At 61.7% G+C, this 26,130-nt stretch overlaps 1 protein-coding gene across 12 annotated transcripts in view; it reads right to left on the bottom strand.

Annotated features, from left to right (window-relative positions):
• Positions 1-26,130, bottom strand: part of OBSCN (obscurin, cytoskeletal calmodulin and titin-interacting RhoGEF) — a 131,099-nt gene that overhangs the window by 30,347 nt on the left and 74,622 nt on the right. For 8 of the 12 annotated variants that reach the window (XM_064595676.1, XM_064595678.1, XM_064595679.1 and 5 more), the window contains 24 exons: positions 25,439-25,711; positions 24,974-25,170; positions 24,754-24,829; positions 22,269-22,541; positions 21,018-21,284; positions 18,999-19,271; positions 18,445-18,720; positions 17,874-18,161; positions 17,418-17,765; positions 16,220-16,593; positions 12,758-13,613; positions 11,745-12,023; positions 6,155-6,233; positions 4,814-4,938; positions 4,519-4,716; positions 4,018-4,050; positions 3,685-3,783; positions 2,462-2,680; positions 2,117-2,189; positions 1,952-2,019; positions 1,221-1,340; positions 960-1,099; positions 330-530; positions 155-237 (listed from right to left, as the gene is read on the bottom strand). In XM_064595676.1, the coding sequence (XP_064451746.1) occupies positions 155-237; positions 330-530; positions 960-1,099; positions 1,221-1,340; positions 1,952-2,019; positions 2,117-2,189; positions 2,462-2,680; positions 3,685-3,783; positions 4,018-4,050; positions 4,519-4,716; positions 4,814-4,938; positions 6,155-6,233; positions 11,745-12,023; positions 12,758-13,613; positions 16,220-16,593; positions 17,418-17,765; positions 17,874-18,161; positions 18,445-18,720; positions 18,999-19,271; positions 21,018-21,284; positions 22,269-22,541; positions 24,754-24,829; positions 24,974-25,170; positions 25,439-25,711 (5,218 nt within the window). The remainder of the gene's footprint in view (positions 1-154; positions 238-329; positions 531-959; positions 1,100-1,220; positions 1,341-1,951; positions 2,020-2,116; positions 2,190-2,461; positions 2,681-3,684; positions 3,784-4,017; positions 4,051-4,518; positions 4,717-4,813; positions 4,939-6,154; positions 6,234-11,744; positions 12,024-12,757; positions 13,614-16,219; positions 16,594-17,417; positions 17,766-17,873; positions 18,162-18,444; positions 18,721-18,998; positions 19,272-21,017; positions 21,285-22,268; positions 22,542-24,753; positions 24,830-24,973; positions 25,171-25,438; positions 25,712-26,130) is intronic. The other 4 variants (XM_064595681.1, XM_064595686.1, XM_064595687.1 and 1 more) reach the window with 2 other exon arrangements.

The following is a 26,130-nucleotide window of genomic DNA, read 5'->3' as shown; positions in this document are numbered from 1 at the left end:
GTGAGGAGAGACCCAAGGGCTAGTGACGCCCCCGCACAGCCCGCCCCCCGGTTGTCAGGAAGAGCCTGGTAAAGTGGTGGAGGGAGGCACCCCCACGACCGTCCTGCCCCCGCCACCACAAAGCCGCTCACGCCCCCGCCTGCCAGACCCTCACCTCAACCTTGTCTTGTATTCATCCTCAGACACGGCCTCCCCGGGGAACTCGGGGGTCTCCGTGGGCCCCCACTCGGGTGACAGCTGGTGAGAAAATGGGGGAGGGTGGCAGGTGGCCTCGGCTCTGGCCTCACAGGGGATGACAATCCCAGAACCCCATCCCAGCCATCCAGTACCTTGAGCCGCTTGTCCAGGTAGGCAGGGGACACCCAGCCTTGCCTCGAGGGGCTGGACTTGGTGGGCTTGGTGCGCACAAGCCAGCGCAGTGGGTGGGCCGAGTCCAACACCTCCACATACTGGCCCTCCCGCAGTGAGATGGCGTCCTGCTCGGCCCCCAGGGGCAGGTAGTCAGCTGTGACCACGTAGATATCGAAGATCTGGGGGCATGATGCTGACTCAGACCGGGGTGGGGGGCCAGCCTGATCCACGGAGGTACCAACAACCTCCAAAGACCCCAGAGGAGCAGGGGACCCAGTCGGGGGACCCACGGAGGCCCCAACAGCCCCCAAAGACCCCAGAGGGGCGGGGGACCTGGACGGGGGGCCAGCCCAACCCACAGAGGCCCCAACAGCCCCCAAAGACTCCAGAGGGGCGGGGGACCCGGACGGGAGCCAGCCAGGCCTCCAGAGGCTACAGGGTGCCTAGCATTAAGTTGGGGGAGAAGCCATCCTGAGATTCCATTAAGTTCCAGAACAAGCTCAACCATCTCTGCTGATGGAAATCCCACCAGGGGGTGGCAGTGAGTCTGGCCACCGAGATGTGTGGCCCCCCACCAGTGCCCTACCCGCCCCTGCCAGGCAGAGCACCTCGCCTCGGGAGTCCCCGTCCTCTGACTCTGAGGACGACTCCTGGACGCTGGAGGAGGGACGGGAACGGCCGTGCCAGGGGGATGCAGACGGCGTCTTGGATTCCTCATCGCTGTCACCTCCAGGCACCTGCAGCTTGGCTGGCGGACACAATACACATGATACCCAGGAAGGGCCTGCGCCCCTGTCCCCTTCCCATGGGTGCCCAGGGTGTGGACAAAGGAGAGCCCCGCCTTCACGCTGTGGCCACAGAGCCCTCACCCTGTGTGATCTTGGCTGACACGATCTCGGTGATCTGGGACGTGAGCTTCTGCAAGAACTCCTCCGTGCCCACCTCGGCCAGGGACATGTGGCCACGGGCCTCCACCACCGTGGGCTCTGCTGGGGGCCAGAACGTAGCTCAGCCGGTCCCGTGCCCCACAGACACGCCCCAGCACCCCCTCCAGGCCCCGTCCTGGGCTCGGGGGTCTGCAGTGCCGAGGAAGGCATGGACTTGACACCATCACTGCGGGAAGCTTGGCAGGGTCGGGTTAAGGGTTCATGAGGGCTGCCTGGTGAGCGGGGGTCAGCTGAGAAGTGACCCCAAAGGTGGGCAACCAGCAGGCGGAGCACATGGCCCCCCCCTTCTCGCCTTCTGAAGTTACAAATACCCCAGGGTGCGGGGAGGCCCTGTGTAGGTGGCAGGCCCCGCTGGGGACCGGGGAGAATCCAGGGCGGATGAGGTCTCCATGGTGGCATGCCCAGCCCCTGCCCCCCCACACTGCGCTCACCCAGCCCTCAGCGGCCACCTGCGTCTGGGCCGGGCATCTGTGAGCTCTGAGCCAAGGGCTGGCGGGGCCCCCAGATCCACAAGGCTCAGAACCAGGCCCAGGGGAGGACAAGCAGCCATTTCTGGGGCCACACAGCCTGGGACAGCCCCCTCCACGCCTCACCCCTGCACTAGGGCTTGTCGGCCCCCTCCCTGCGAGGTCGTGCTCCCACCCAGCCCATACCTTTCCTCGGTCCGGCAAGATCAGCGAACCCCACAGGCTCTGACATCTGTGTAGACACAGCTTGGGTCCTAAAGGGGAGCGGTGTCCCAAGAGAGTGCCTCAGCCAGGGCCCTCATTTCACAGTGGGGACACTGAGGCACGGAGAGCCGGCTCCCCCGCACTCACCCCTGCAGGAAGCTGGAGATGAGGACCTCCTTCCCCCCAGCATGCTCATCCGCCGCCCCCGCCTCCTTGGGCACTGTTAGGAGAACGGGGTGAGTCAGGGTGACAGCCCACAGCCCTGAGCCACTTCTGCTTGGGACCTGGTCCAGGATGTCCCGGCCCCCAAGGGACCTTGACCCTGGCCCTCGGGAGCCTCCCGATGGAGCGGGGCCCAGGAAGGACACACTCGGGGTGGCAGGGGGCCTCTAGGAGGGTCTCAGCCGGCTGAGCCAGCCTGCAGGACAGGGGATGGCAGCTGGCGGGGGCTGTGTTTGGGGTCCCCCCAGCTCTGGCGGGGCTCCGACTCACAGCCAGAGACGTGCAGGCTGGCGGAGCAGAGGGCCTGGCCGGCCGCGTTGGTAGCAATGCAGGTGTAGGTGCCCCGATGCTGCCGGCCCACGTCCAGCAGGACCAGACTGTGTTGCTGGGCAGAGCTGGCCACCGTGTAGCCCGGCGTGTCACGGCTGATCCACAGCACGCCCCGCTCGGCTTCCTCCTGCAGCCAGTGCACGGCTGGGGCGGGGCAGCCTGCGGGACAGTCGAGGGTCCATGGGGAAGGGGGCTCCGGGAACTGGGGTGGCCTCTGAGCCCCCTGCGGGGCTGTGAGTGGACACAGGGAGGGGCCTGCTCTGAGCCCGCCTGGGGGAGGGTCTTTGCTGGGGGGCAGGGAGGGGCCTGCTCTGAGCCCCCCTGGGGGAGGGTCCTTGCTGGGGCGGGGAGGGGCCTGCTCTGAGCCCCCCTGGGGGAGGACTCCTTGCTGCGGGGCGGGGAGGGGCCTGTTCTGAGCCACCCTGGGGGAGGAGCCCTTGCTGTGGGGCGGGGAGGGGCCTGTTCTGAGCCCCCCCTGGGGGAGGGGTCCTTGCTGCGGGGCGGGGAGGGGCCTGCTCTGAGCCCCCCTGGGGGAGGGGTCCTTGCTGGGGGGCAGGGAGGGGCCTGCCCTGAGCCCCCCCTGGGGGAGGAGTCCTTGCTGCAGGGTGGGGAGGGGCGTGTTCTGAGCCCCCCTGGGGGAGGGTCCTTGTTGGGGGCAGGGAGGGGCCTGCTCTGAGTCCTCGTGGGGGAGGGTCCTTGCTGGGGGGAGGGGAGGGGCCTGTTCTGAGCCACCCTGGGGGAGGGTCCTTGCTGCGGGGCGGGGAGGGTCCTTGCTGGGGGGCGGGGAGGGGCCTGCTCTGAGCCCCCCTGAGGGAGGGGTCCTTGCTGCGGGCGGGGAGGGGCCTGCTCTGAGCCCGCCTGGGGGAGGGGTCCTTGCTGCGGGGCGGGGAGGGGCCTGCTCTGAGCCCGCCTGGGGGAGGGTCTTTGCTGGGGGGCGGGGAGGGGCCTGTTCTGAGCCCCCCTGGGGGAGGGGTCCTTGCTGCGGGGCGGGGAGGGGCCTGCTGAGCCCCCCCTGGGGGAGGGGTCCTTGCTGCGGGGCGGGGAGGGGCCTGCTCTGAGCCCGCCTGGGGGAGGGGTCCTTGCTGCGGGGCGGGGAGGGGCCTGCTCTGAGCCCGCCTGGGGGAGGGTCCTTGCTGGGGGGCGGGGAGGTAGGAGAGCCTTACCTTCCACCTTTACTGAGAAAGTGATGCTGGAGCCTTTCTTCACTTTCTTGGAGGCGAATCTTTCCAGGAATCGGGGCGGCACCAGCTGTTGGTGTGCATCTGGACAAGCAGCAGACACTGGCGATGAACACATGTCGAACCCCTGCTCCCTGTTGGGGCACCGAGGCCTCCAGGGGCACCGGCTGCAGCCCCAGCCCCCAGGTCCCAGCCTCATCCGCCTGGAGGCTGGGTCTCTACAGCCTGCACCCAACCCTCCTCGGTCTGCAAGGTGGTGTCCCTCGGTCACTTTGGCTGAGCCACCCACCCACCCTCTGCCCATCCGAGTTGGCTCACCTGAGGCTGGCTTCTCTTCAGGATCTTTGGGGCCTGAAAGAGCAAGAAGTGGAAATCAGGCCTGCAGCACCGAGGGGCCTGTCTCCCCAGAGCCCGTGCACCTGCCGAGGGTCGGGGTACCCACTCCTATCCACACCTTCCCTGAGACTCAGGCCATGCACGGAGCTCACACTGAGGCTGCTCAGTCCCAGTGTGATGCCCCCCCACCCCACCGCCCGAGGAGTGTGGGGGTCACTCTGGAGCCGATGCAAGGTCGCTGAAGGTCAGAGGGAAGCCTGGGGAGCGCTGGGTCCCCCAGCCACCGCCGGCTCAGGTGGTGGTGCTCAGAACTTCGGAGAACAAGTAAGTGCAGACCTCTCCTCCCACAGTAACCACTGACCTCTTCCTCTGCACAGTCCGCTGACTAACCCGTGCCCCCCACCCATCCCGGAGCACGTGTATGGAGGCGCGGGGTGTGGCAGAGAGCAGCCCAGGTGTAGACGCTCCGTCCCCAGCACCCACCCCGGACCAGCAGCCGGGCAGACGAGTAGGCGGCGCCCACGCTGTTGCCAATGTAGGCTGAGTACTGGCCGGCGTCCTCACTGGTGACCGACAGGACCTCCAGGGTGTGAAGCGTCTTCCTGTCAGCCATGCGGATGTGCTCAGAAGCCGTCAGGGGCTGCCCGTCTTTGAACCAGTACAGTCGGGGTGCTGGGTAGCCTGCGGCCACAGGGGAGTGGTCAGCACCGAGCCTCCGTCCCGTGGGGGCACCAGGGACAGCCCAACCTCCACCTGGCCGGCTGTCTCTCTTCCTCACCTTTCACCTTGAGCTGGAACTTGGCTAGGCGTGTGCCGGGGGCCACCTGGAGGTCCTTCAGTTCCTCCACCACCTGGGGCAGCTGACCCTCCTCTGAGGTAGATTCCATGCCCTCTTGCTCCCGGCTGGTGGGGAGAACAGAGAAGGGGCAGTGAGGTGGACCGGGGAGGGGTCCAGCGCCTGGGAGGGGGGGTGTCAGGGGCAGTGAGGTGGACCAGGGAGGGGTCCAGCGCCTGGGGGGTCAGGGACAGTGAGGTGGACCGGGGAGGGGTCCAGTGCCTGGGGGAGGTGTCAGGGGCAGTGAGGTGGACCGGGGAGGGGTCCAGTGCCTGGGGGAGGTGTCAGGGGCAGTGAGGTGGACCAGGGAGGGGTCCAGTGCCTGGGGGGGGTCAGGGACAGTGAGGTGGACTGGGAAGGGGTCCAGCGCCTGGGGGGGGGTGTCAGGGGCAGTGAGGTGGACCGGGGAGGGGTCCAGTGCCTGGGGGGGTCAGGGGCAGTGAGGTGGACCAGGGAGGGGTCCAGCGCCTGGGGGGGGGTCAGAGACAGTGAGGTGGACCGGGAAGGGGTCCAGCGCCTGGGGGGGGGGTGTCAGGGGCAGTGAGGTGGACTGGGGAGGGGGCCAGTGCCTGGGGGTTCAGGGGCAGTGAGGTGGACCAGGGAGGGTTCCAGTGCCTGGGGGGGTCAGGGGCAGTGAGGTGGACCGGGGAGGGGTCCAGCGCCTGGGGGGGGTCAGGGACAGTGAGGTGGACCAGGGAGGGGTCCAGCGCCTCGGGGGGGTCAGAGGCAGTGAGGTGGAACAGCGAGGGGTCCAGCGCCTGGGAGGGGGGGGTGTCACGGACAATGAGGTGGACCAGGGAGGGGCTCAGCGCCTGGGGGGTGTCAGGGGCAGTGAGGTGGACCAGGGAGGGTACCAGCGCCTGGGGGGGGTCAGAGACAGTGAGGTGGACCAGGGAGGGGTCCAGCGCCTGAGGGGGGGTCAGGGGCAGTGAGGTGGACCAGGGAGGGTTCCAGTGCCTGGGGGGGTCAGGGGCAGTGAGGTGGACCAGAGAAGGGTCCAGCGCCTGGGGGGTGTCAGGGGCAGTGAGGTGGACCGGGGAGGGGGCCAGCGCCTGGGGTGGGGTCAGGGGCAGTGAGGTGGATGGGGGAGGAATCCAGTGCCTGGGCGGGGGACCAGGTCAGGCGTGGATGGCTTTGGAGGGCCCCCGTGAGCTGGACAGACACTGTGGGACCTGGTGGAGAGCTCCAGGATTCAGATTCTGTTGGTCCCAGCCAGCACTGCCACCCACTGGGGCTGGCACCACCAGCCCGCTGGGCGCTGCCTGCCTGTGCATGGCCCTCTACCTGGACAGGTAGCCTTGGGCGCTGAAGTAAGAGGAGGTCTCCGTGGCATCAGCTGCAGTTTCATAGTCTGTGCTGGTCACTGGGAAAGGAAGAGTGGCCTCCATGAGGTTTGTGCCCCACCTGCCCGAACACGGCCTCACACCGGGGGCCAGCCACCTGGCTCTCACTGCAAGACCATCCCTGGGAACCATGCACACTCCTGGGCCAGAAGCCTCGGGGGACCTGGCTGTCCACTGGCCCTCCACACCCCAGGCTGTCACCCACCAGCCCATGCTTCTAGGCTTGGAAGTAACTGCAACCTCAACCACTGGTCAGCTCTGGTGATTCTGGGCCTCATGACGGGGCTGCGTCATCCAGTTTTACCCACTAGGGGACAAGGGGGTGATGCATGCAGGCCTCAAAACCAGCAGCTGGGGGCTTCCACATCCAGCCACGAAAGAGGAACAGGGACTGGACCTACTCTCTACCAGGGGCAGGATGTTCCTGTCCTCCCCCCAAATTCATATGTGGAAATCCCAACCCCAATGTGTGGGTGTCAGGAGTGGGGCCTTTGGGAGGTAATCAGGGCTAGAGGAGTGCCCTAACAAGGAGCGACCCCCGTGAGGACACCATGAGAATACCATGTCTGCAGCTCAGAAGAGGGCCTTGCTGGAACCCAAGCCGGGGCGCCCTGAGCTCAGACGCAAGCCTCCAGTGAAGCCTCCAGAACCCCGAGCAGTAACCTTCTGTTGTTTCAGCCACCTGCTCCGTGGCACCTGTTAGTGCAGCCTGGACCCAGACACCCTCCCCCACCCTCACCACGCCCCAAACGAAGTACAACAGTTGTGAGAGTGTAATTTCTGCAAGAAGCATGTTCTTGGTCTTTGTCACTGCTCCTAGCACTGAGCTCCAAAGCCCTTGGAGTTTCCCACGTGAGGACGGCAATGACGGTGTCTTTTGTTATGTAACGAGGTTACTCTGGAAAGCCCCTCAGGGTGGGGGCTGGTGACCAGGGGACTCAACCCTGGGACCAGAGGGTTGGAACTTTCAGTTCCACCCCCTGACCTTGGGGAGGGGAGAAGGAATCAATCACCAATCACCAATGGCCGGTGACTCCATCAATCATGTCCATGTATTAAGGCCCCCATAAAACCCCACAAGGTCAGGCTTGGAGAGCTTCTGGGCTGGTGACCACATAGACATGTGGGGAGAAACTCCAAGCCCCTCCCCCAGTGCCTTGCCCCGTGTGTCTCTTCCATCTGGCTACTTCTGAGTTATATCTTTTTATGATAAACTGGTAATGTAGGAAGGAGAATGTTTCTCTGAGCTCTGTGAGCCGCTCCAGCAAGTTAATGGAACCCGAGGAGGGGGCCGTGGGAACCTCGGATCTGTAGCCAGCAGGTCAGAGCACGGGGACCCCTGGACTTGTGACTGGCATCTGCAGTGAGGTGGTCTGTGGGCCTGAACCCCGAACCTGATGCTGACTCCATGTGGGTCTGATGCTCACTCCACATGGGTCTGATGCTGACTCCATGTGGATCTGATGCTGAGTCCATGTGGGTCTGATGCTGACTCCATGTGGACAGGTTCAGAGCTGAGTTCATTGTAGAAACCCCAGCTGGCATCAGAGAATTTCTTGTTGAATGCTTACAGATTGGAAACGATGATAAGCCCTGTGATTGCCCCAACTTCCTGCCTTGAGTTTCCAGCTCCAGGAGGGGAAACTGAGGCCGAGCCAGGTAGACCCTGAGTGGAGGAGCTGGCATCCTGGGAGATGAAGACTGCTGGTGCCCACAGGACGGAAGCCAGAGAAGAGAGAGGGCAGAGCACTGACTAGCATGTGCACAGGGTGGGGATGAGCCATCTGAGGGGGCCATCGAAACAGTGGGGAGGATGCTGTGTTTCCAGTCGGACTGGGAACTTCCCCAATCTGTGGCATCTGGTCCTCAGGAAGGGGGATCAGCCCTGGATGGAACTGTGCCGGCCCTCCACCTCAGAGGAAGACCTCAAGAAGATCTGCAGAAACACAACGTCTCCAGCTGCCACGTGGGCAGGCATCCCGTCAAGGACCTCCAGACTCACACGGAGGCAGGAAAACACCCCCCAGTGGGTCAAAACCAAGTCAGGATGGACGCACGTGGAACTGGCAGACAAGATCATCAAAGCAGGTATTAGAACTGTACGACCAAGACCCAGCACACATGAAAAGAGACTCCAGTGGCACTGTAGAGACAGACGGTACACTGACAGGCCTGACGGCAGGGTAGCGACTTCAGAAGGACAGCGAAGGTCAGAGATAGTGGGACAATGTGAAATGGAATGCAGACCCAAGAGCTGCACATGAAGAGAGTCAGTGCGTGGTTGCGCCCCTGCACGCTTCTTGTGCCTGTGACTGCAGCCCCCAGATGAGTGGGGAAGGAAAGACACTTGAGGAAATCACAGCCAAAAACACTTCCAAACTTCATTAAAACTAGAAACCCCAAATCCCGAGAACCTCCGTGAACAGCAAGCACAAGGGAACATAAAGAAAAGTGCACCCAAGAACAGCACAGTCAGATGCCTCAAAACCAGTGAAAAGAAGGAAATCCTAAAAAATACCCAGAGACCATTTTTGAGGAAAATGACAAACTGATCCTCAAAGTCATAAAACACAAGGGATCCAGATGCTCTGAACAAGAGTGAACCTGCAGGACTAACATGTCCAGATTTCAAAACTGACTACGAAACTACAGTAATCAAGACAGTGTGGTGTTGCCAGGATGACAGACGTACGGATCAACGGGACAGTTAGAAGCCCAGAAATGAACCCATACGTGTCATGGAAGTCAGTTTTTGACGAGAGTTCCACAGCAATTTTACAGAGGAAGATAGTCTTTTCTGTGAATGGTGCTGGAATAACTACACTTTCACAAGACAAGAATGAATTTGGGTCCTTACCTCACACCATATACCAAAAACCTACACGTAAGAGCTGAACTATAAAACTCTTAGAAGAAAACAAGGTTGTACATCTTTATAACGTCAGATTAGGCGATGGTCTTGTAGACAAGCAACCAAAGGAAAAGTACTGGATTTCATCACAATTACAAATTCTTGTGCAGGGCTCCTGGGTGGCTCAGTTGGTTAAGCGACTGCCTTCGGCTCAGGTCATGATCCTGGAGTCCCGGGATCGAGTCCCGCATCGGGCTCCCTGCTCAGCGGGGGGTCTGCTTCTCCCTCTGACCCTCCCCCCTCTCATGCTCTCTATCTCATTCTCTCTCTCAAATAAATAAATAAAATCTTTAAAAAAAAATTCTTGTGCATCCAAGAACACCATCAAGAAAGTGGAAGGAAAATCGTAAGAATGGGAGAAAATACTCGAAAATCATATATCTGACAAGGGCATAGTACCCAGAACACATAAAGAACTCTGACAACTCAAAAACCCAACTTGAAAATGGGCACGAGATCTGAGTAGACATTTCTCCAAAGAACATACACAGGTATCCAATAAGCACATGAAAAGACAGCATCGTCAGCAAGCTGGGAAATGCAGGTTGAAACCACAGTGCTCAGGGCAGTATGGCTGAACAGAGGATCAATGGCAGGGGCTGGGGGTGGAGAGGGGGACGGGAACCCCATAGTGGGCGGCATGTACAACAGAGTTTGCCAGTTCCTGCACCAGGAAGCCACAGAATTACCATATGACCAAGCAATTCCACTCCTACCTATGTGCCCGAGAGCTGAACACACAGGTCCCCAAACACTAAAACTTGTACACAGATGGGCACAGCAGCATTACTGAAAGGACCCAAAACCACCACCGTTTTCACCGGAAACACCAGCCGATGAGTGGCTGAATAGTCCACATACACGGAGTGATTTTCAACCTGAGAAACTGGTGAGGTTCACAACGTGGATGGACCTCCAAAACACGCCAGGCCGCAGAAACCGGACACGAGAGACCACATATCTTAGGATTCCATTTATGTGAAATGTCCAGAAAAGGCAAAGCCACAGAGATGGAGAGTAGCTCAGTGGTGTCCAGGGGCTGGGGGAGGCGGGGTGGGGACGGAGCGCGGCTCAGCAGTCCCAATTTTAAATCCCAGGGGAAAGGGCTAGTTTTGCACAGAGAAACAAAGATAAGAATGGCACCCTATTTCTCAGTGGAAACCATCCAAGCTAGTAAATAGGGGAGCAGCACCTTCAAGGTATGAGAAGAAAAAGGAATCATCCTAGTAAAAATATCTTTCAGAGCCACGGGAGAAATACAGACTTTTTCTCAGACGTGCAAAAGCTAAGAGAATTCTAGCATTCCCAGATGATGGGGAAAATGTGGAAAGATGTCCCTCAGGCAGAAGGACAGCGATGCCAGAAATCTAGATCTCCACGGCAGGGTGGACTAGCTCCTGCTTTGGTGAATGTACACAGTTCTGCCTCGGTCACGCTGACTTGCGTACAGCTGTGCTGTGGACACAGCCGTGGCCGTGGCCCTGCATCTTGCTCATGTCCGCTCAACGACCTCTCGTGGGGCTGGCCGCCCATGAATCCGTTCGAGAGAACAGTCCTTCCCAGACCCCACCCACGCTTCGGTCTCCGCTCTGACACCCGCTTTTCCAGAGACGGTGTCCCACGTTGCGTTCCCGTGTCTCTGATCCTCGCCAGCACGACGTGTGATCCCTAGTGATGAAGTTACCATCCTGCTGAGTGCACGCGACATCTCGCTGGGGCTCCATTAGCGTTGCCCCCATGGCTAACATCCTCCAGGTGCCTCTCAGCCTTCTGCGAGTCCTCCTCCTGTGAAGCGTCTGGACACGTCTATTGCTCTGGTTCCAAGTGGAGTTTTGATTTTTTTTAAATCTGTTTACTGTTGAGCATTCTTTACGTTGTTTTAAGATAAAGTTATTTTCTTAGATACCTGGCTTGCAGATACCTTCTCCTGCCATGTAGTCTCTCCACATGGGGTCTTTCTCAGAGCAGAAGTTCCTAACTTTTACCAATTTTCCCTTTTATGGGTGTTGCTTTAGTTGTCAAATCTAAGAAGTCTTTTCCTGGCCATAGCTCCTAAAAATTTCCTTCCATCTTTTTTTCTGAAAGGTTCATAGTTTTGTATTTTCTGTTTACGTATGTAATCCATTTTGAGCTCATTTTTGTCTGAGGTCAAGGTCTAATTATTTGCCTGTAAATATCCCAATTACTCCAGCACAACTTGAGATTCTATCCTTGAATCTGAAGTTCTACCCTTCCTGCACGTAAACGCTCTCACACTTTTCTCAAAGATCAGATGGACCTACTCGTCCTGAGGCCTACCAGGACTCACTGCATTAGAATAAAACACACCTCCTGTCCCCTTATCACTCGGGGAAACTTCCAGTGATTCGGGAACTGTGTGCTGGGAACGAAGGACGACCAAATCCGTATTTCTATTGCACACAGCTAACCTCCACGTGTGCCTGGGGCACCTGTGACCTTTCCCAGGCCCCGCCCCAGCCTAGACACCACCCAAGGAGATGAGACCCCCACCCCCAACCTGACCCCAATCCTCCAGTGTTGTCTGGGTCCTCCTGCAACCCAGCACCACCCCCGCCCAGCTCTGGCCCTGGGGCCATCAAACCCGGACCGCCATACTCACGGTCCACGCGGAGCTCCGCCTTCGTGGAGGACACGCCCACGCTGTTCTCAGCCATGCAGCGGTAGACGCCCATGTCTGTCGGCACCACGGCTGTGATGATGAGCTGGTGGCCGCCCTGCTGGTCCTCACTGATCATATAGTGGTCATCCTCCTCCAGCATCCTTCCATCCTTGAACCAGCACACGGTGGGCACGGGCTGGCCTGTCACCACGCAGTCAAAGCTCACGGGGTAGCCGTCCTGCACCTCCTGATCCTGCAGCCCAGTCAGGAACACTGGGGCTGGGAGGGACAGGCGGGGTGTGCAGTGAGTGGGCCCCAGGCCTCTCCCCCAGCCACCCCAGCAGCTCAGTGTGCATCATCTGTTCCCACTCAGGTGGGGGGGCGCTCGCAGGCGCCTGGGCCAAACACAGTTCTGTCTCTGCCCGCCTAGGTCCAAACCACCGAGAGGCCAGAGGGATCATGGACAGGAAACAGGGAGCAGGGGGAGGTAAGGGGAGACAAATGCTGTGTGGGCTGAGGGTCCAAGGGTTGCAAGCATGAGAATGGCCCAACATTGCACAGGGAGGTTCCCAGACGTGATGCCATGGGTTATTCATTAGACCCCTTGTTGTCCCTAGGGAGATGCAAGCCAACAGTGGAATGGCTCTAAAATTAATATTAGTTGCTGGAGCAGGTGATGGGGGCCGTGGAACCCCACCTTTCATAGGGGTAGTATCCCAAACCCTTACGGAGCAAAACACACAAACTCTGGAAAGTCAGTATCTTATACCCACTTCACAGAGGAGGACACTGAGGCCCAGAGAGGCTAGCTCACAACAGGCAGCTGGGATTGACATCGAGCTCTGTCTATCACCAAATTTGGGGCTCTTCCAGCTCAGTGGGCTGCATTTGCAGGGGCCAGAGGCTTGAGCCCAGCCAGCTCGCTGAGTCTTCAGCTGCCGCAGTTCACCTTGGCTGGCCCTACTCCTCCTCCTTGCCCGCCCCCCTCCCCCGCGGGCAGAGGGCAGACTCACCGGCCTCTGCAGTCAGCGGGCGGGGCACCATCTCCTGAGGCGCGGCAGGGGCAGGACCCACCTTGCTGATGCGCATCTCCACCCCCCGGGGCCCCTGCTCCAACAGGCTGATGTCCACCCCGATGCCCATGGTGCCAAACACCTCCCGGAAGCAGGTGGCCGCACGGTGGGACTCGGCAAGCGACTCGAAGCGGATGCAGATGAAGTGCTCATCTTCGTGGTACGTCTGCCAGTCCCCAGGCTCCTCGGGCTGTGCTGAGCCCTCATCTGCACTGAGGAAGATCTCTTCGTCTGAAACCTCAGCCGGGCTCTTGGTGTGGAAGAGACGGTGCAGCCGCCGGGCCGCCCGGCGAAAGGCTTCGTCCAGCTCACCCCCTGAGGAGCTCTCTGCCTCGCTCTCGGTCCCGCTGACCACCACACAAGCGCTGTGGGCCACATGGCCAAACTTGCTGCTCACCTGACAGGTGTAGCGGCCAGCATCAGCCCGGCCCAGGCCCGTGACCAGCAGGGAGCAGGTGCCGTCCGCGAGCTGGTCGATGTGGTGGTGCCGGCCGTCCGTCAGCTCCATGCCATCCTTCAGCCAGCGAGCACGCACATCCACCTTGCTGGACACCACACACTCCAGACGCAGGACATCCCCCACCTGTGCCTCGGTATCCCCAAATGTGCGGGAGAACACAGGTCCCTCCTGCTGCTTCATCTCCTTGCGGACCTTGTAACCCTTGAAGGCAGCCTGGATCTTCACAGCTGCCTTGTCCATGGAGGGGTCACTCAGGTCTCCTGGTGGTGGGCAAACGGCAGCTGGCTGCTCTTGATGCTCCTGTGGCTTCCCAGGTGGGACCGTGGGGCCCCCAACCTGTGCACACAGGGAAGGTAGGGAAACTGAGGCCCATGACAGAAAAAGCACAGTGCAGGGACAGCTGGGGCAGGGCTGGAAGCAAAGCACAGGTCTCCCGTCCCAGCTCCAGGTCATCATGCCCCTCTGCTTCCTGCCCACCTGTAGCTGCTCAGCCTTTGCGTGCCTGATGGCTCCTGGTGCTGCCAAGAGGCAAGCCCGCTCCCTGAAATCACTCTAAGTGGTCACCCAGACAGAGACTGGCAGGTTGTGAGACACAGAGACCAGTTCTGGCTCTTAACAGCCGGGTGGATGGGTGAATGGGCGGATGGTGGATGGATAGGTGGTGGATGGGTGAGTAGTGGATGTGTGGGTAGGTGGGTGGGTGAGTGGTGGGTGGTGGAAGGTGGATGGGTGGGTGAGTAGATGGTGGGTGGATGGTAGATGGGTGGGGTGAGTGGTGGGTGATGGAAGGTGGATGGGTGGGTGAGTAGATGGTGGGTGGGTGGGTGAATGGTGATGGGTGGATGGTGGATGGATGGGTGGTGGACAGGTGGGTAGGTGGGTGGTGGAAGGTGGATGGGTAGGTGAGTAGATGGTGGGTGGTTGGGTGAATGGTGGATGGGTGAGTGGTGGATGTTGGGTGGTGGATGGGTGAGTAATAGAATGAATGGGTAGGTGGGTGGGTGAGTGATGGATGGGTAGGTGAGTGGTGGATGGGTGGGTGGGTGAGTGGTGGGTGGGTGGGTGGGTAGGTGGATGGATGTTGGGTGGTGGATGGGTGAGTAGTGGATGGGTGGGTGGGTGGTGGATGAGTAGATGGTGGACAGGTGAGTGAATGGTGGATGAGTGGGTTGATAGGTGGGTGGTAGATGGGTGAATGGTGGATGAGTGGGTGGTGGATGAGTGGATGGATGGGTGGGTGAATGGTAGATGGATGGATGGATGAGTGAGTGGTGGATGAGTAGTTGGTAAATAGGTGAGTGAATGGTGAATGGGTGGATTGATAGGTGGGTAGTAGATGGGTGGATGGTGGATGAGTGGGTGGTAGATGGATAGATGGTGAGTGGGTGGAAGATGAATGGGTGGGCGAGTGGTAGATGGGTGGGCAGGTGATGGATGGATGGGTTAGTGGTGGGTGGGTGAATGGATGGGTGAATGGTGGATGGATGGATAGATGGGTGGATGGATGGATGGATCGGTGGTAAATGGGTGGGTGAATGGTAGATGGGTGGATGGATGGGTGAGTGAATGGTGGGTAAGTGGTGGATGGGTGGGTGAATGGTGGATGGGTGGACGGATGGATGAGTGGTAAATGGGTGGGTGAATGGTGGATGGGTGGATGGATGGGCGAGTGAATGGTGGGTAAGTGGTGGATGGGTGGGTGAATGGTGGATGGTGGATGGGTGGGTGGCTAGATAGTGGATGGATGAGTGAGTGGTGGATGGGTGGGTGGGTGGGCAGGTGGTGGACAAGTAGATGGTAGATGGGTGAGTGACTGGTGGTGGATGGGTGAGTTGATAGGTGGGTGGATGGTGGATGAGTGAGTGGTGGATGGGTGGATGGATGGGTGAGTGGTGGATGGGTGGATGGGTGGGCAGGTAGTAGATGAGTAGATGGTAGACGGGTAAGTGAATGGTGATGGATAGGTGGGTTGATAGGTGGGTGGTGGATGGATGGTAGATGAGTGGGTGGTGGATGGATGGGTGAGTGGTGGATGGGTGGATGGATGGGTGAGTGGTGGATGGGTGGATGGGTGGGCAGGTAGTAGATGAGTAGATGGTAGACGGGTAAGTGAATGGTGATGGATAGGTGGGTTGATAGATGGGTGGTGGATGGATGGTAGATGAGTGGGTGGTGGATGGATGGGTGAGTGGTGGATGGGTGGATGGGTGGGCGGGTGGTGGATGGGTGGATGGGTGGGTGGGCGGCTGGATGGTGGATGGATCGGTGAGTGAATGGTGGTGGATGGGTGGATTGATAGGTGGGTAGTAGATGGATGGATGGTGGATGGGTGAGTGGTGGATAGGTGGATGGATGGGTGGATGGGTGGGCGGGTGGTAGATGAGTAGATGGTAGACGGGTAAGTGAATGGTGGTGGATGGGTGGGTCGATGGGTGGTAGATGGATGGATGGTGGATGAGTGGGTGGTGGATGGGTGGATGGATGGGTGAGTGGTGGATGGGTGGATGGGTGGGCAGGTGGTAGATGAATAGATGGTAGATGGGTAAGTGAATGGTGGTGGATAGGTGGGTTGATAGGTGGGTGGTGGATGGATGGTAGATGAGTGGGTGGTGGATGGATGGATGGGTAGGTGGGCAGCTGGATGGTGGATGGATCGGTGAGTGAATGGTGGTGGATGGGTGGGTTGATAGGTGAGTAGTAGATGGATGGATGGTGGATGAGTGGGTGGTGGGTGGGTGAATGGTGAATGGGTGGATGGATGGGTGAGTGGTGGATGATGCGTGGACGGACAACGGATGGCAGATGGATAGCAAATGGATGGGTAGCTGTATCAGTGGGTAGCAAACGGACAGACGATGGAGCAATGAGTGGGTGGATGGTGGATGGGTGGTGAAGATCTGAGACATCCAGGCCTCTCCTTGCAGGCCACACTGGACACTCACCTTGCTGACTAGTGGTGAGGTGCTGGGCCGCCCAGCCTTCTTGAGGTAGGTAACCAGGGAAGGAGTGCCTGTCCGGGACTCGTCATCAGAGCTGGTGTGTGAGAGGTCGGCCTCGCTGGAACGTGCCAGCTCATCAGCTGTGGAGTAGTCCTCAGAGAGGTCACGGGCTGCTTCTTCTGGCTCATGCCGCAGGCACCGCGACCGACCATCCTCCTCGGGCAGCTCACTGATGGAGTCCAGTGTGGGCTCACGGCTCATGCGGCGCTTCCGGGCCAGGGCCTCCCACAGCAGGTGCAGGTCACCCTCCTGGGCTGCCTCAGGGGGGAGGCTGGGCTGCGCAGGGGCCTCATCCCCAGATCCTGGGGTCAGCACCACTGAGAAGGACAGGAGACTGGTCAGCAGGTGGGTGGGGGTTGACAAACCCTTGACCCCAGGCTGGCCTAGGCTCTGACTGTGGTTCCCCTCAGTAGACCAGAGAGCTCTGAAGGCCCCCCCAAAACGAGATTTTAGAGGTTCTGAACTGCCTTGTCAGCCTCAGCTTCCCCTGATGAAGCCAGACCTCAACCTACATCGAGCACCTGCAGAGGAGGAGTGAGCCCAAGGATATGGCCAGAGTCAGTGCAAGTGCAGGCTCATAGTGTGAGGGGGTTCAGAGCACAGGGTGAAGGGGGTCAGAGCTGGGGGGGCTCAGAGTGCAGGGAGGAGGGGGTCAGAGTGGGGAGACTGGTAGTGGGAGGGATTCATAATGTGGGGGGCTCGAGCACAGAGGGGAGAGGGTCAGAACGGGATGCTCATAATGTGGGGCTCAGAGCACAGAGCATGGGGCACCTTATAGTGTGGGGGCATGAGTTCAGGGGGGAGTGATTCAGAGTGGGGGCTCGCAGGGTGGGGTCCGAGCACAGAGTGGGGGACTCAGAAGGCACGGGGGAGGAGGCTACGAGGGCAGGGACCAGAGAACTCAAGGGACCAGCAGTGGGACCAAGAGATATGTTGGTCAGCGTCCTGCTCGGGGACCAGTGTGATGTGAGCTGCCAGCCGTCCAAAGAAGCCGAGCCACAGGGCCCCACCAGGCCTCAGTCTTGAGGCGGGCTCCCCAAGAGGACCCCTGCCTGTCTGCGCTGGAGCTGATGAAGAGGAGGGGCCGGCTCACTCCCACACCCCAGGGCTCTCCCGCCTTCGCTGGGTCCCCAGAACGCACCCTGGAAGGAGGCAGCTGCAGAGGAGTTGGGGTCCTGGGCGAGGCGGCAGCGGTACTCGCCCTGGTCCTCCGCGGAGAAGCCCCGGATGACCAGCATCTGCCGCTGAGCCTGGCAGAGAACCTGGAAGCGCCCGCTCGGTTGGATGAGCTCCGTCCCCTTCAGCCAGACGACCTCACCCGCCTCGGCCACCTCGCACTCCAGACACACGTCCTCGCCAGCAGCCACCTGCCGGCTCTCGGGAGCTGGGGGCGCGGGAGCCGGGGGCGCGGGAGCGGGGCGTGCGGGAGCCGGGGGCGTAGGAGCGGGGGGCGCGGGAGCCGGGGGCCCAGGCTCAGGCTCCTGGGGCTCTGCGGGGAACAACGCCACTTCAGCAAGGCGTGCCCGGGGCCCTCCAGCCCGGGGAGCACTCCGGGCAGACCTCACCCTCACCAACCGTGGGGAGCGCAGCGCCTCACCGAGCCTCACTGTCTGTGGCAGGTACACCGGCTCCCCAGCCCCCGCCGGGCCCACAGCCGCCACGCGGAAGCGGTACGTCTCCCCAGGGGCCAGGCCGTCCACCACGCACTCGGGCCCGGGCACCAGTTCGTGGCACAGCCGCCACTCGCCCGTGGAGGCCGCCTTCAGCTCCACCCGATAGCCACAGAGACCGCCGCCGCCGTCGCTTGCAGGGGCCACCCATGACAGCGTCACCGAGCGGCCGCTTCGCGCCACCACCTCAGCGTCCTCTGGGGGGTCCGGGACGCCTGCGGGGAGAGGGGCTGGTCAGTGGAGGCTCCCCGTCGGCGCCCGCGCGTGCCCAGCCTGCTTGCTTGGGGTCTGATCCTGGGGTGCGGAGTGGGCGCCAGGCCATCCGCCCCCAAGGCCGGTGAGCCCCTGCGCTCTGGGCCCAGCCCGTCTGAGAGAGCAAAGGGAGACTGTGTGCCCCGAGCCCACCTGGACGGGGGCCACGGAGAGGCTCCCGCAGCCTCTGGGACGGGAACAGCAGAGCCCTAGCCCCGACCTGCCCCAGGCGGCCGAGCCACCCACCCAACACGGTGAGCCGCGCGGAGGCCACGGCGTCGCGGGCGGCGAAGGTGACCTCGCCAGCGTGGTGCGGCTGGGCAGCGCGCAGCAGCAAGGTGTGGTGGCTGCCGTCCGCGGTGACCATCCAGTCGGGGTCGTCCGGCTGCACGGCGGCCCCGTTGATGTACCAGGTCGCCTCGCCCACCGACACCGCCTCGCTGAGCGTGCAGCCAAAGCTGGCCCGCCCGCCGGCTCGCACCGCGGCGTCCCGCGGCGGCTCCAGCACGTCCAGGCGCCAGCCTGCGGGCGGGGGCGGTGCGGTGAGCGCGCGGGCGCAGGGCCGGCCTGGAGGCACGGCTGGGAGACCTCTGCGCCTCCAGGTCCCTCCAGCCCCGCCCCCGCCCCCGGCGGAGGAGAGCAGACCGCGGCCCTGCACCTCCACGGCGCGGGGTCCTGGGGGGGGTTGTCTCAGAGACCTGGCCCCACCCTGCGGCCCCAGCCCGCCCCCTCCACACAGCTGTGGCGCGGCAGCGGTGGGAGGGCTCTCAGACACATGCCCCTTCCCCCCCAGCCCTAACCTCTGACTGTGAGGAACGCGGACGTCACCACGCCCCCAGCCAGGAAGGTCACCCGGCAGGTGTCCTGCACCCGCAGGTTCTTAAGTAGCAGTAGGTGCCGCAGGCCGTTCTCCAAGTAGACCACCTCCGCGTTCTCGGAGGTCTGCACGGGCTCGTCGTCCCGCAGCCAGGTGTGGGCGGCCACCTCGGGGCGCGACAGCCGGCACTCGAACAGCGCCTCGCCGCCTTCCAGGGCGTCCACGTTCTCCAGGCCGCGCACCACGCTGTTCTTGGCTGCGGGGAAGGAGGCCGCTCAGGGATCCCTGCGCTCCGCGTGGGAGAGCCTCCCCGTCATTGCACAGGGCCCGAGGGCTAAACAGAACGCGGCCCAGTGGAGGGCAGCGCCAGTGTCCACGTGGGGCGCCCGGGGGGCCTCCTGACGCCCTGCCCACTCCCACATCTTCACTGCTCTGGTGGCCTTCGCTCGTGGCCAGGGAGGGGGTGCTCCACCACCAGACAGGTGGTCCGGGAGCTGCCTGACGCACAGCCAGGCTCAAACCCCCGCCCTCCCCCACCCTAGGCTGCGCATGGGGCTCTGGAAATGCCCCCGGCCAGAGCTGTCAGCCCTGCTGAGCTGCTCCGCTCACTCCCCAGACCAGACAGACCTCTGCCCTAAATCCCCACCCCTCTCGTTCTCTCATGCACACACAACACCAGTCTTAATAAGTGCACACGAGTTTGTGTGTGTGTGAGCCACGAGCTCAGGACTGGGCATGCCTGGCCGCACTGCTTGCCCCCTGCCACGGCCCATTCCCACGACACACCACCTGTTGGGCAGGTGATGCCCATAGGAACAGTCTGAGTGGGCTTCCAGGAGGAGGAGGAACCTCAGAATGGGCATGACTGAGCTGGGCAGGAGCAGCGACAAGAAGGGACACCAGGATGGGAAGGAAGGAGGGGTTCATGAGGGCCAGCGGGGACTTGGCCAGCAGAGTAAGGGATGCAAGGCACCAGGTGGGGTCCTGGGAGGGGGGTGCATGTCAGGCCGGAAAGGAGCGCCAGGTGAGCCAGGGCTGGCCTGGATGCTGGGAAGGGTGTGACCTTGACTCACATGACTTCAGACGCCGACCTGAGGGATGGGGGGTGGGGGCAGCCAGGCGCACGGCCCCAACTGCTCTCTGGGGTACACACCCAAATGAAACCTGTTCACAGCCCTCGTGGTCAATCCCAGCTTGTCCACAGAGTCCATGTGCCCTGCGGGCAAGGGTGCCCGCTATGGACAAGGAGTCCCAGGGAGGGAAAGGGGCAGAGCAGAGTACCCAGAGAACCTGTCCATGTCCTTCTTCTGGTCACCTTCCCGGCCCTGGGCTGCTCGCCCCACAGACCAGACATCCCCACAGCCCGGCCCCTTTCCTCCCCACATCAGAATCAGTGGCACTAGAGGGGGCTTAGAAGTGCATCTCCATCTCCAGCTATCAGCTCTCACCCCTGCCTTCAGCCCCCACAGCGATGGTCCCTGCACAGAGGGCTTGCTGTCTGTTCGGAGCTGTGCCTCTGGGAACCAAAAACACAGCGTTTTAACAACTCAGATCTTTCAAGAGTGAAGCAGTGGGCGCACCACGCGGCAGGTGGCCCCCTGACCACTGCCTGCAGCCTCCAGCTCACTCACCAAGGGGAGGGGTTCAGATTTTCCTAAATAGAACGTGGCAGCAGCCAAGAGATGCAACAGGGGCTGCCGTCCACCGCCCCCCACCCCTGGTTCCCAGAGAGTGTCCTTGCCATGCCGTGGACAGGGACACAGAGCTCGAGAGCCTGCTGGGTGGCCGACCCGGACAGGAGCGTGGCTAAGATCCTGGGACTCGAGGAGCTCAGCCCAGCACCCCGTCCTGTCCTGCCAGGCTGCTCTGGGAGCAGAGGGGGTCTGCCCGCCGGACCCTGTCTTTGTGGCAGGGCCACATGGTCACAGGGCGTTGGCCGTCCCCACCTGCCTCTGTACCACGAAGGACGGTCCCAGCCAGGCCAGGGCCGGGCAGGCCTCACCTTGCACATGCAGCAGGGCCACCACCCGGGTGCCTGCAGCCTCGCAAGAATAGATGCCACTGTCGTAAGGCAAGGCCGGCTGGAAGGACAGCCTGGCCACGGTCCAGTCCTGCTCTATGATGACACGGCGCCCGTCGGCCCGCACCTCCTGATCGTCCATCTTCCACGTGGCCTGCACCGGCCGCGAGTACTGGCAGAGGAGCTCGGCCCGGCCGCCCTCCTCCACCACCAGGTCCTGCATGGCACTGACCACTTCCACCGTGGGATCTGTCGGCCGACACCCCGGTCACGCGTCAGCTGGGGCCGCGTGGCTGCACCCCACCCGCCCTCTGGTCTCAGCGGCTCAGCAGCAAGCAAGCGCGGGGCTGTGGCGGGAGGGGCACCTGCCCCGGCGGCCCGGGGCCCTCTTCGCAGGGCAAGCCTTGCCCCCCACACCACCACCCGCGAGGACGGCACTGTCGGCTCGGCCTCGTCGGGGCTAGGCCCTTCCTCACCCGTCTTGTCCCCTAAGCCCCTGCCTCCCTCCCCACCCCCTGGCCCAGGGCATACTTTGCCTCAGCAGGGACATGACACCTGTCCTCAAAGCCCCCAGGCCTCTGCTGGGCATGTGGCACCCCCAGCCCACCTTGTCCCTTCTCCAGGGGCCTCGCCAGCCTCCTTGGGGTCCCCACCCCATCTTGGCCTGCTCGCCGGCCTCCTTGGGGTCCCCACCCCATCTTGGCCTGCTGACATCCTACTCAACAAATGGGTTGCCCCTGGGATGCGGGTGAATGGCCACGTTAATTCTGCAGAAGCACAGAGGAGGACCAGGGTGCCAGGCAAAGCCTTGCTGGCCAGCCGTCCCAGAAGTGCCTGACACCCCCACCGGTGTCCCTCCCCAAAGGCTAGCTCTCTCCCAGAAGGGCACAAGACCTCAGCTGAGCCCGCAGCAAGGGAAGCAGCTGCGGGCAGGGACAGTGCCGCCTCGGCCAGCTCCAGGAAGGGGGCTCTCGCCTCCTGGCTGCCCTCAGGTGCTCCACAGCGTGGTGGCCCAGGCAGGAAGCAGGGCGTGGCCCTACAGGTGGGTGGAGGCGGTGGGCTTGCAGCTTCACCACTCTCTTCCACAAATCAGGATAGCAGACCTCCCACGGTGCCTGCCCCATCCGTGTCCTGGGGCCAGCCCCAGACCCGCCGCCCAGGGAGCCCGCAGCAAGCATGCCAAGTCAGCAGGTGCAGAAGCCCCAGCCCGGGGCAGGTCCCGTCGGCCAATACCTTTGACCAACAACTTGGCCGTGGAGACCAGGGGCCCTGCGCGGTAGGTGATGGTGCCTGAGTCAGCAACCCCCAGGCCCGAGAGTGTGAGGGAGTGGAGGGTCCCGCCGCGCACGGAGATGGCGCTCTGGGGGCCATCCTGCAGCAGGGTGCCATCCAGCCACCAGCGGGCCTCCGGCCCACCCGCGCGGGACACCTCACAGGAGAACGTGGCCACCTCCCCCGCAAAGACGTCCACGTTCTGCAAGCCACGTACCAGGCATGGTGCCGCCTCTGCACAAGAGGGCAAAAGGAAGGGCGCTGGGCACCCTGGGTCTGTGGGGCCAACCTGGGGTCTGAGTCTACAGATCCACCCAGGCCAGCTGGCCCGCCTTGCTTGCAGAATGTGATACAGAGACCACCCATGGCAAGCCCGTGGAGGGCCAGCTCAGCCCCCCTGCGCCCAACACCCCCATTGCAATATGTCCACTTGCACCAAAGGAGACTGATGACCTGCCTCCATGCCCTTTTCAGAAGGCACAACACACAGTCTCCAAGCCCCAAAACTGTGATCTTTGTGGGGTGGGTGTGGGGTGAGGAGGAGAAGCCATGGGGCCCAATGCTCTGATACGGTGTGGGATCTCCCTTGGGAGGTAAGCCCTCCATTCCTGGAGGTGTGGAAGCAGGTGTCTCTCCCATCCCCAGAATTCCATTTGTGCAGATGTGCCCTCAGGTCCCTCCAGCCCTAAGATTCCCGGGCCCTAACGCCACATGTCACACAGTGGGGCCTGAACCCAGGCCCTTCCCACTGCTCTGTACCCCTGTACCCACTATGGCTGGCCCTTCCCCCAGAAGGCCCTCCATGCCCTTCCCGGGGGTGCACCATTGACGCCCTAGCCCCACCTGCCTGTCCACCCTCTCCCAAAAGTGCACACTTGACTGCATCCCCACCCTACCCCATTAGCTCTGCATTCCCATCTCCAGCAGAGTTCCCAAGTTCATCCATATGCCACCTAACAGGACACCCATTTGCACACCCCCATGCTCACAGCCCTCCCCACAAAGCCATGGCCAGGTATCTGTACATGAGACAGCACACTCCAACTGGGGACACCAGGCCAAGAGGGGCCAAGACACACAGCCCTCAGTATAGCCTACAAGGCCCAACCCAGTCCCATGCTGCCCCCTCACAGATGCCCACCCTGATAAACACACGGCCCTTACTGGACCCATTTTGCTCAGGACAACCAGGATCCTACCCCTCTCCCATCACTCAACTTGAGGGCACTGCACTCTAGAGCCTTACCCAGCCCCACAGTTCCCAGAGCTGACTCTGTTTGTCCACCTTCTGAAAATTTGGTGGAGGAGGAGAGGGGACCTGAGATTCAGGACACACTCTATCTCTATGTCTCTATGTCCAACTCCATCGGGACACACTCTGTTTCTATGTCTCTATGTCCAACTCCAACAGCAGACTGGGGACTCCCTGAGGGCAAAGCTGCATCTGTCCCCTAAGTAGATGGTAAGATAGATGGTGGGTGGATGGATGGACACATGGATGGATGGTGGGTGGACAGATGTATGGCAAGTGAACAGATGGATGGATGGATGGTGGGTGGATGAATGAATGATGGATGGATAGATGGTGGGTGGATAGATGGACACATGGATGGATGGGGGTGGACAGATGGATGGCAAGTGGATGGATGGATGGATGGATGGATGGATGGATGAGTGGATGGATGATAGATAGATAGATGGACGGTAAATGAACAAATGGATAGATGGATGATGGGTGGATGAACGGTAGATGGGTACGTGGTGGATAAAGGGATGAACAGATAATAAGTAGATACACAGAAAGATGGGTGGTGGATGGATGAGTGGATGGATGTATACAGAATGATGGATGTGGATGGGTGGTGAGATGCATGGGATCAGCTTGAAAACCAGGAGTAGGACAGAACAGGAGATGCTCCCAGGGTAAGGCTCAGAGATGACCAGCTCTGGAGACAAAGTGTAAACCAAGTTGAAAGTCTTCAGATCCTGCCTACAGGCCTGGAGACTCGTATGCTCTTGTCTAAACCTACATGCATCGTAGTTGTGCGGCTGAATCTGCTGCATGCACAGCCGTGTGTCAGTGTAGACGTGAGCACAGGGACTGGCGTCACAAGAGTAGTCATTTGCAGGGTGGAGAAGGCCCTGCCTCCACCGCAGGGCCCAGGCCCACAGCAGCCAGCCTCCCCACCTCCCTCCTGTGAACAGCACTCATCCCATCCTGGGATCCCACACACACCAGAACGTCCCAAGCTGACCTGCACTGGTCCATCTCATTGGGCTTTCTGGTCTGTGGCTTTAGCCACCAAGCAGTGGAACTTCGCCAACCCAAGGCAAGATCGCCTCTGGAAGGCTTGGGTTTCTGGTCACACCACACCCAAATACCTCCCTGAGGAGGGAAATACAGACACCCCCAGGCAAGGTGCTGGTTAGGGGAGGGGGCTCCCACCTGTGACCTTTAACTGGGCCTCCGAGCTACACGAGCCCACTTGGAAACTGATGGTTCCAGCATCCTCCAGGGTCACCTGAAGGAGAGAGGGGGTCTCAGCCTGGCAGCCCTGCTCCCACCATCTCTGCAGGCCCCCAGCCCAGTCCGGCTGGAGTTGGGGCCTTCCCTCACCCGCACCCCCGAAAACACTGTGGCTGGGGACAGGTCCCAGGGAGCCCACCTTGTGCAGGGTGAGGAGGTGGAGCGTGCCGTGCTCCACAGTGATGTCGTTCATCTCATTGGCCTGCAGGGGCACCCCTCCCAGGGCCCAGCGGGCCCCCTGGCCGGAGGCCCTGGACAGCTGGCACCGGAAGTGGGCGTCCTGGCCCTCGCTGAGCTGCAGGTCCTGCAGGGGCTCCATAATGGTCACCTCAGGGACTGCACAGAGGGAGATGCAGCGTCGGTCTCCAGCTCAGGAGTGCGTCCCAGATCCCAGGGTCTGCCCCAGCACCCCACCCCAATTCCTGAGGACAAGCACGGGAGGCCCCACTCCAGCATATCTTGGCCATCCCAGAATCACCCACTCACAGGGCCACCTCCCCACCAGTTCCCCACCCCCGAAGGCAGGGATCCAGAGATCTGTGTCTGGCCCACAGAGGACCCGGACCTTCCAGCCGAGTGCAGTGAGCCTGCCCAGCCCCACTACCTTGGACAGTGAGCTGCGCAGAGGACGTGTGGACGCCCACGTGGAAGGAGACGGTGCCTGCATCCTCGGGTGTCACGCCCTTCAGCCGGAGCGTGTGGGTGCGGCCACCCCGCACGGACACCTCCGTCACCTCGTTGCTCTGCAAGGGCAGGCCCTGGAGGCGCCACTCCACCTCCGCGACCCCATCCCGTGACACCTCGCAGGTGAACTCCACGTCCCCGTCGACCTGCGCCTCAGCATCCACCAGACCCCGCACAATGGTCACCTCTGGCTCTGGGGTGTAGGTGAGAGATCCCTTTACCAGCCGGGTCAGAGCACCCAAGCCAACCTCCCACTCTTCCTCCTCCAGGAAGCCTTCCTGAACACCCTCACAGTCTTCTCTTGCCCCAGCCTCTATGTGCCCTACACATTTGCCACCACGACACCCGACTCCTAGGGGCAGAGACTGGGCTGGGGGCACCTCTGTTTGGAAGAAACGTGAGCACTTGGGGGGGTGCTGGGCTGCCTCTGTCCATCCCCACCCTGCGGCCAGCCCTGCCCTGGCCAGGACAGCCGGGAGGCAAGCCCTTTAAGGCAGCCCAGGGCTCCTGAAGGCCGGGGGTGGGACGCAGGGCAGTGCTGGGGGGTGCAGCGTGTTTCCCACTGTGAACACTCCTCTCTAAGAGCACCTGCACCGGAGTGGAGCAGAAAGG

This window comes from Mirounga angustirostris, unplaced genomic scaffold, assembly GCF_029215605.1.
Source record: "Mirounga angustirostris isolate CCGP_5_RB_7025 unplaced genomic scaffold, mMirAng1.0.hap1 SCAF_7, whole genome shotgun sequence".
NCBI classification, from domain to species: domain Eukaryota; kingdom Metazoa; phylum Chordata; class Mammalia; order Carnivora; family Phocidae; genus Mirounga; species Mirounga angustirostris.
Note: the sequence above shows the minus strand (reverse complement) of the source record. Positions and strands in the feature narration are given on the sequence as shown.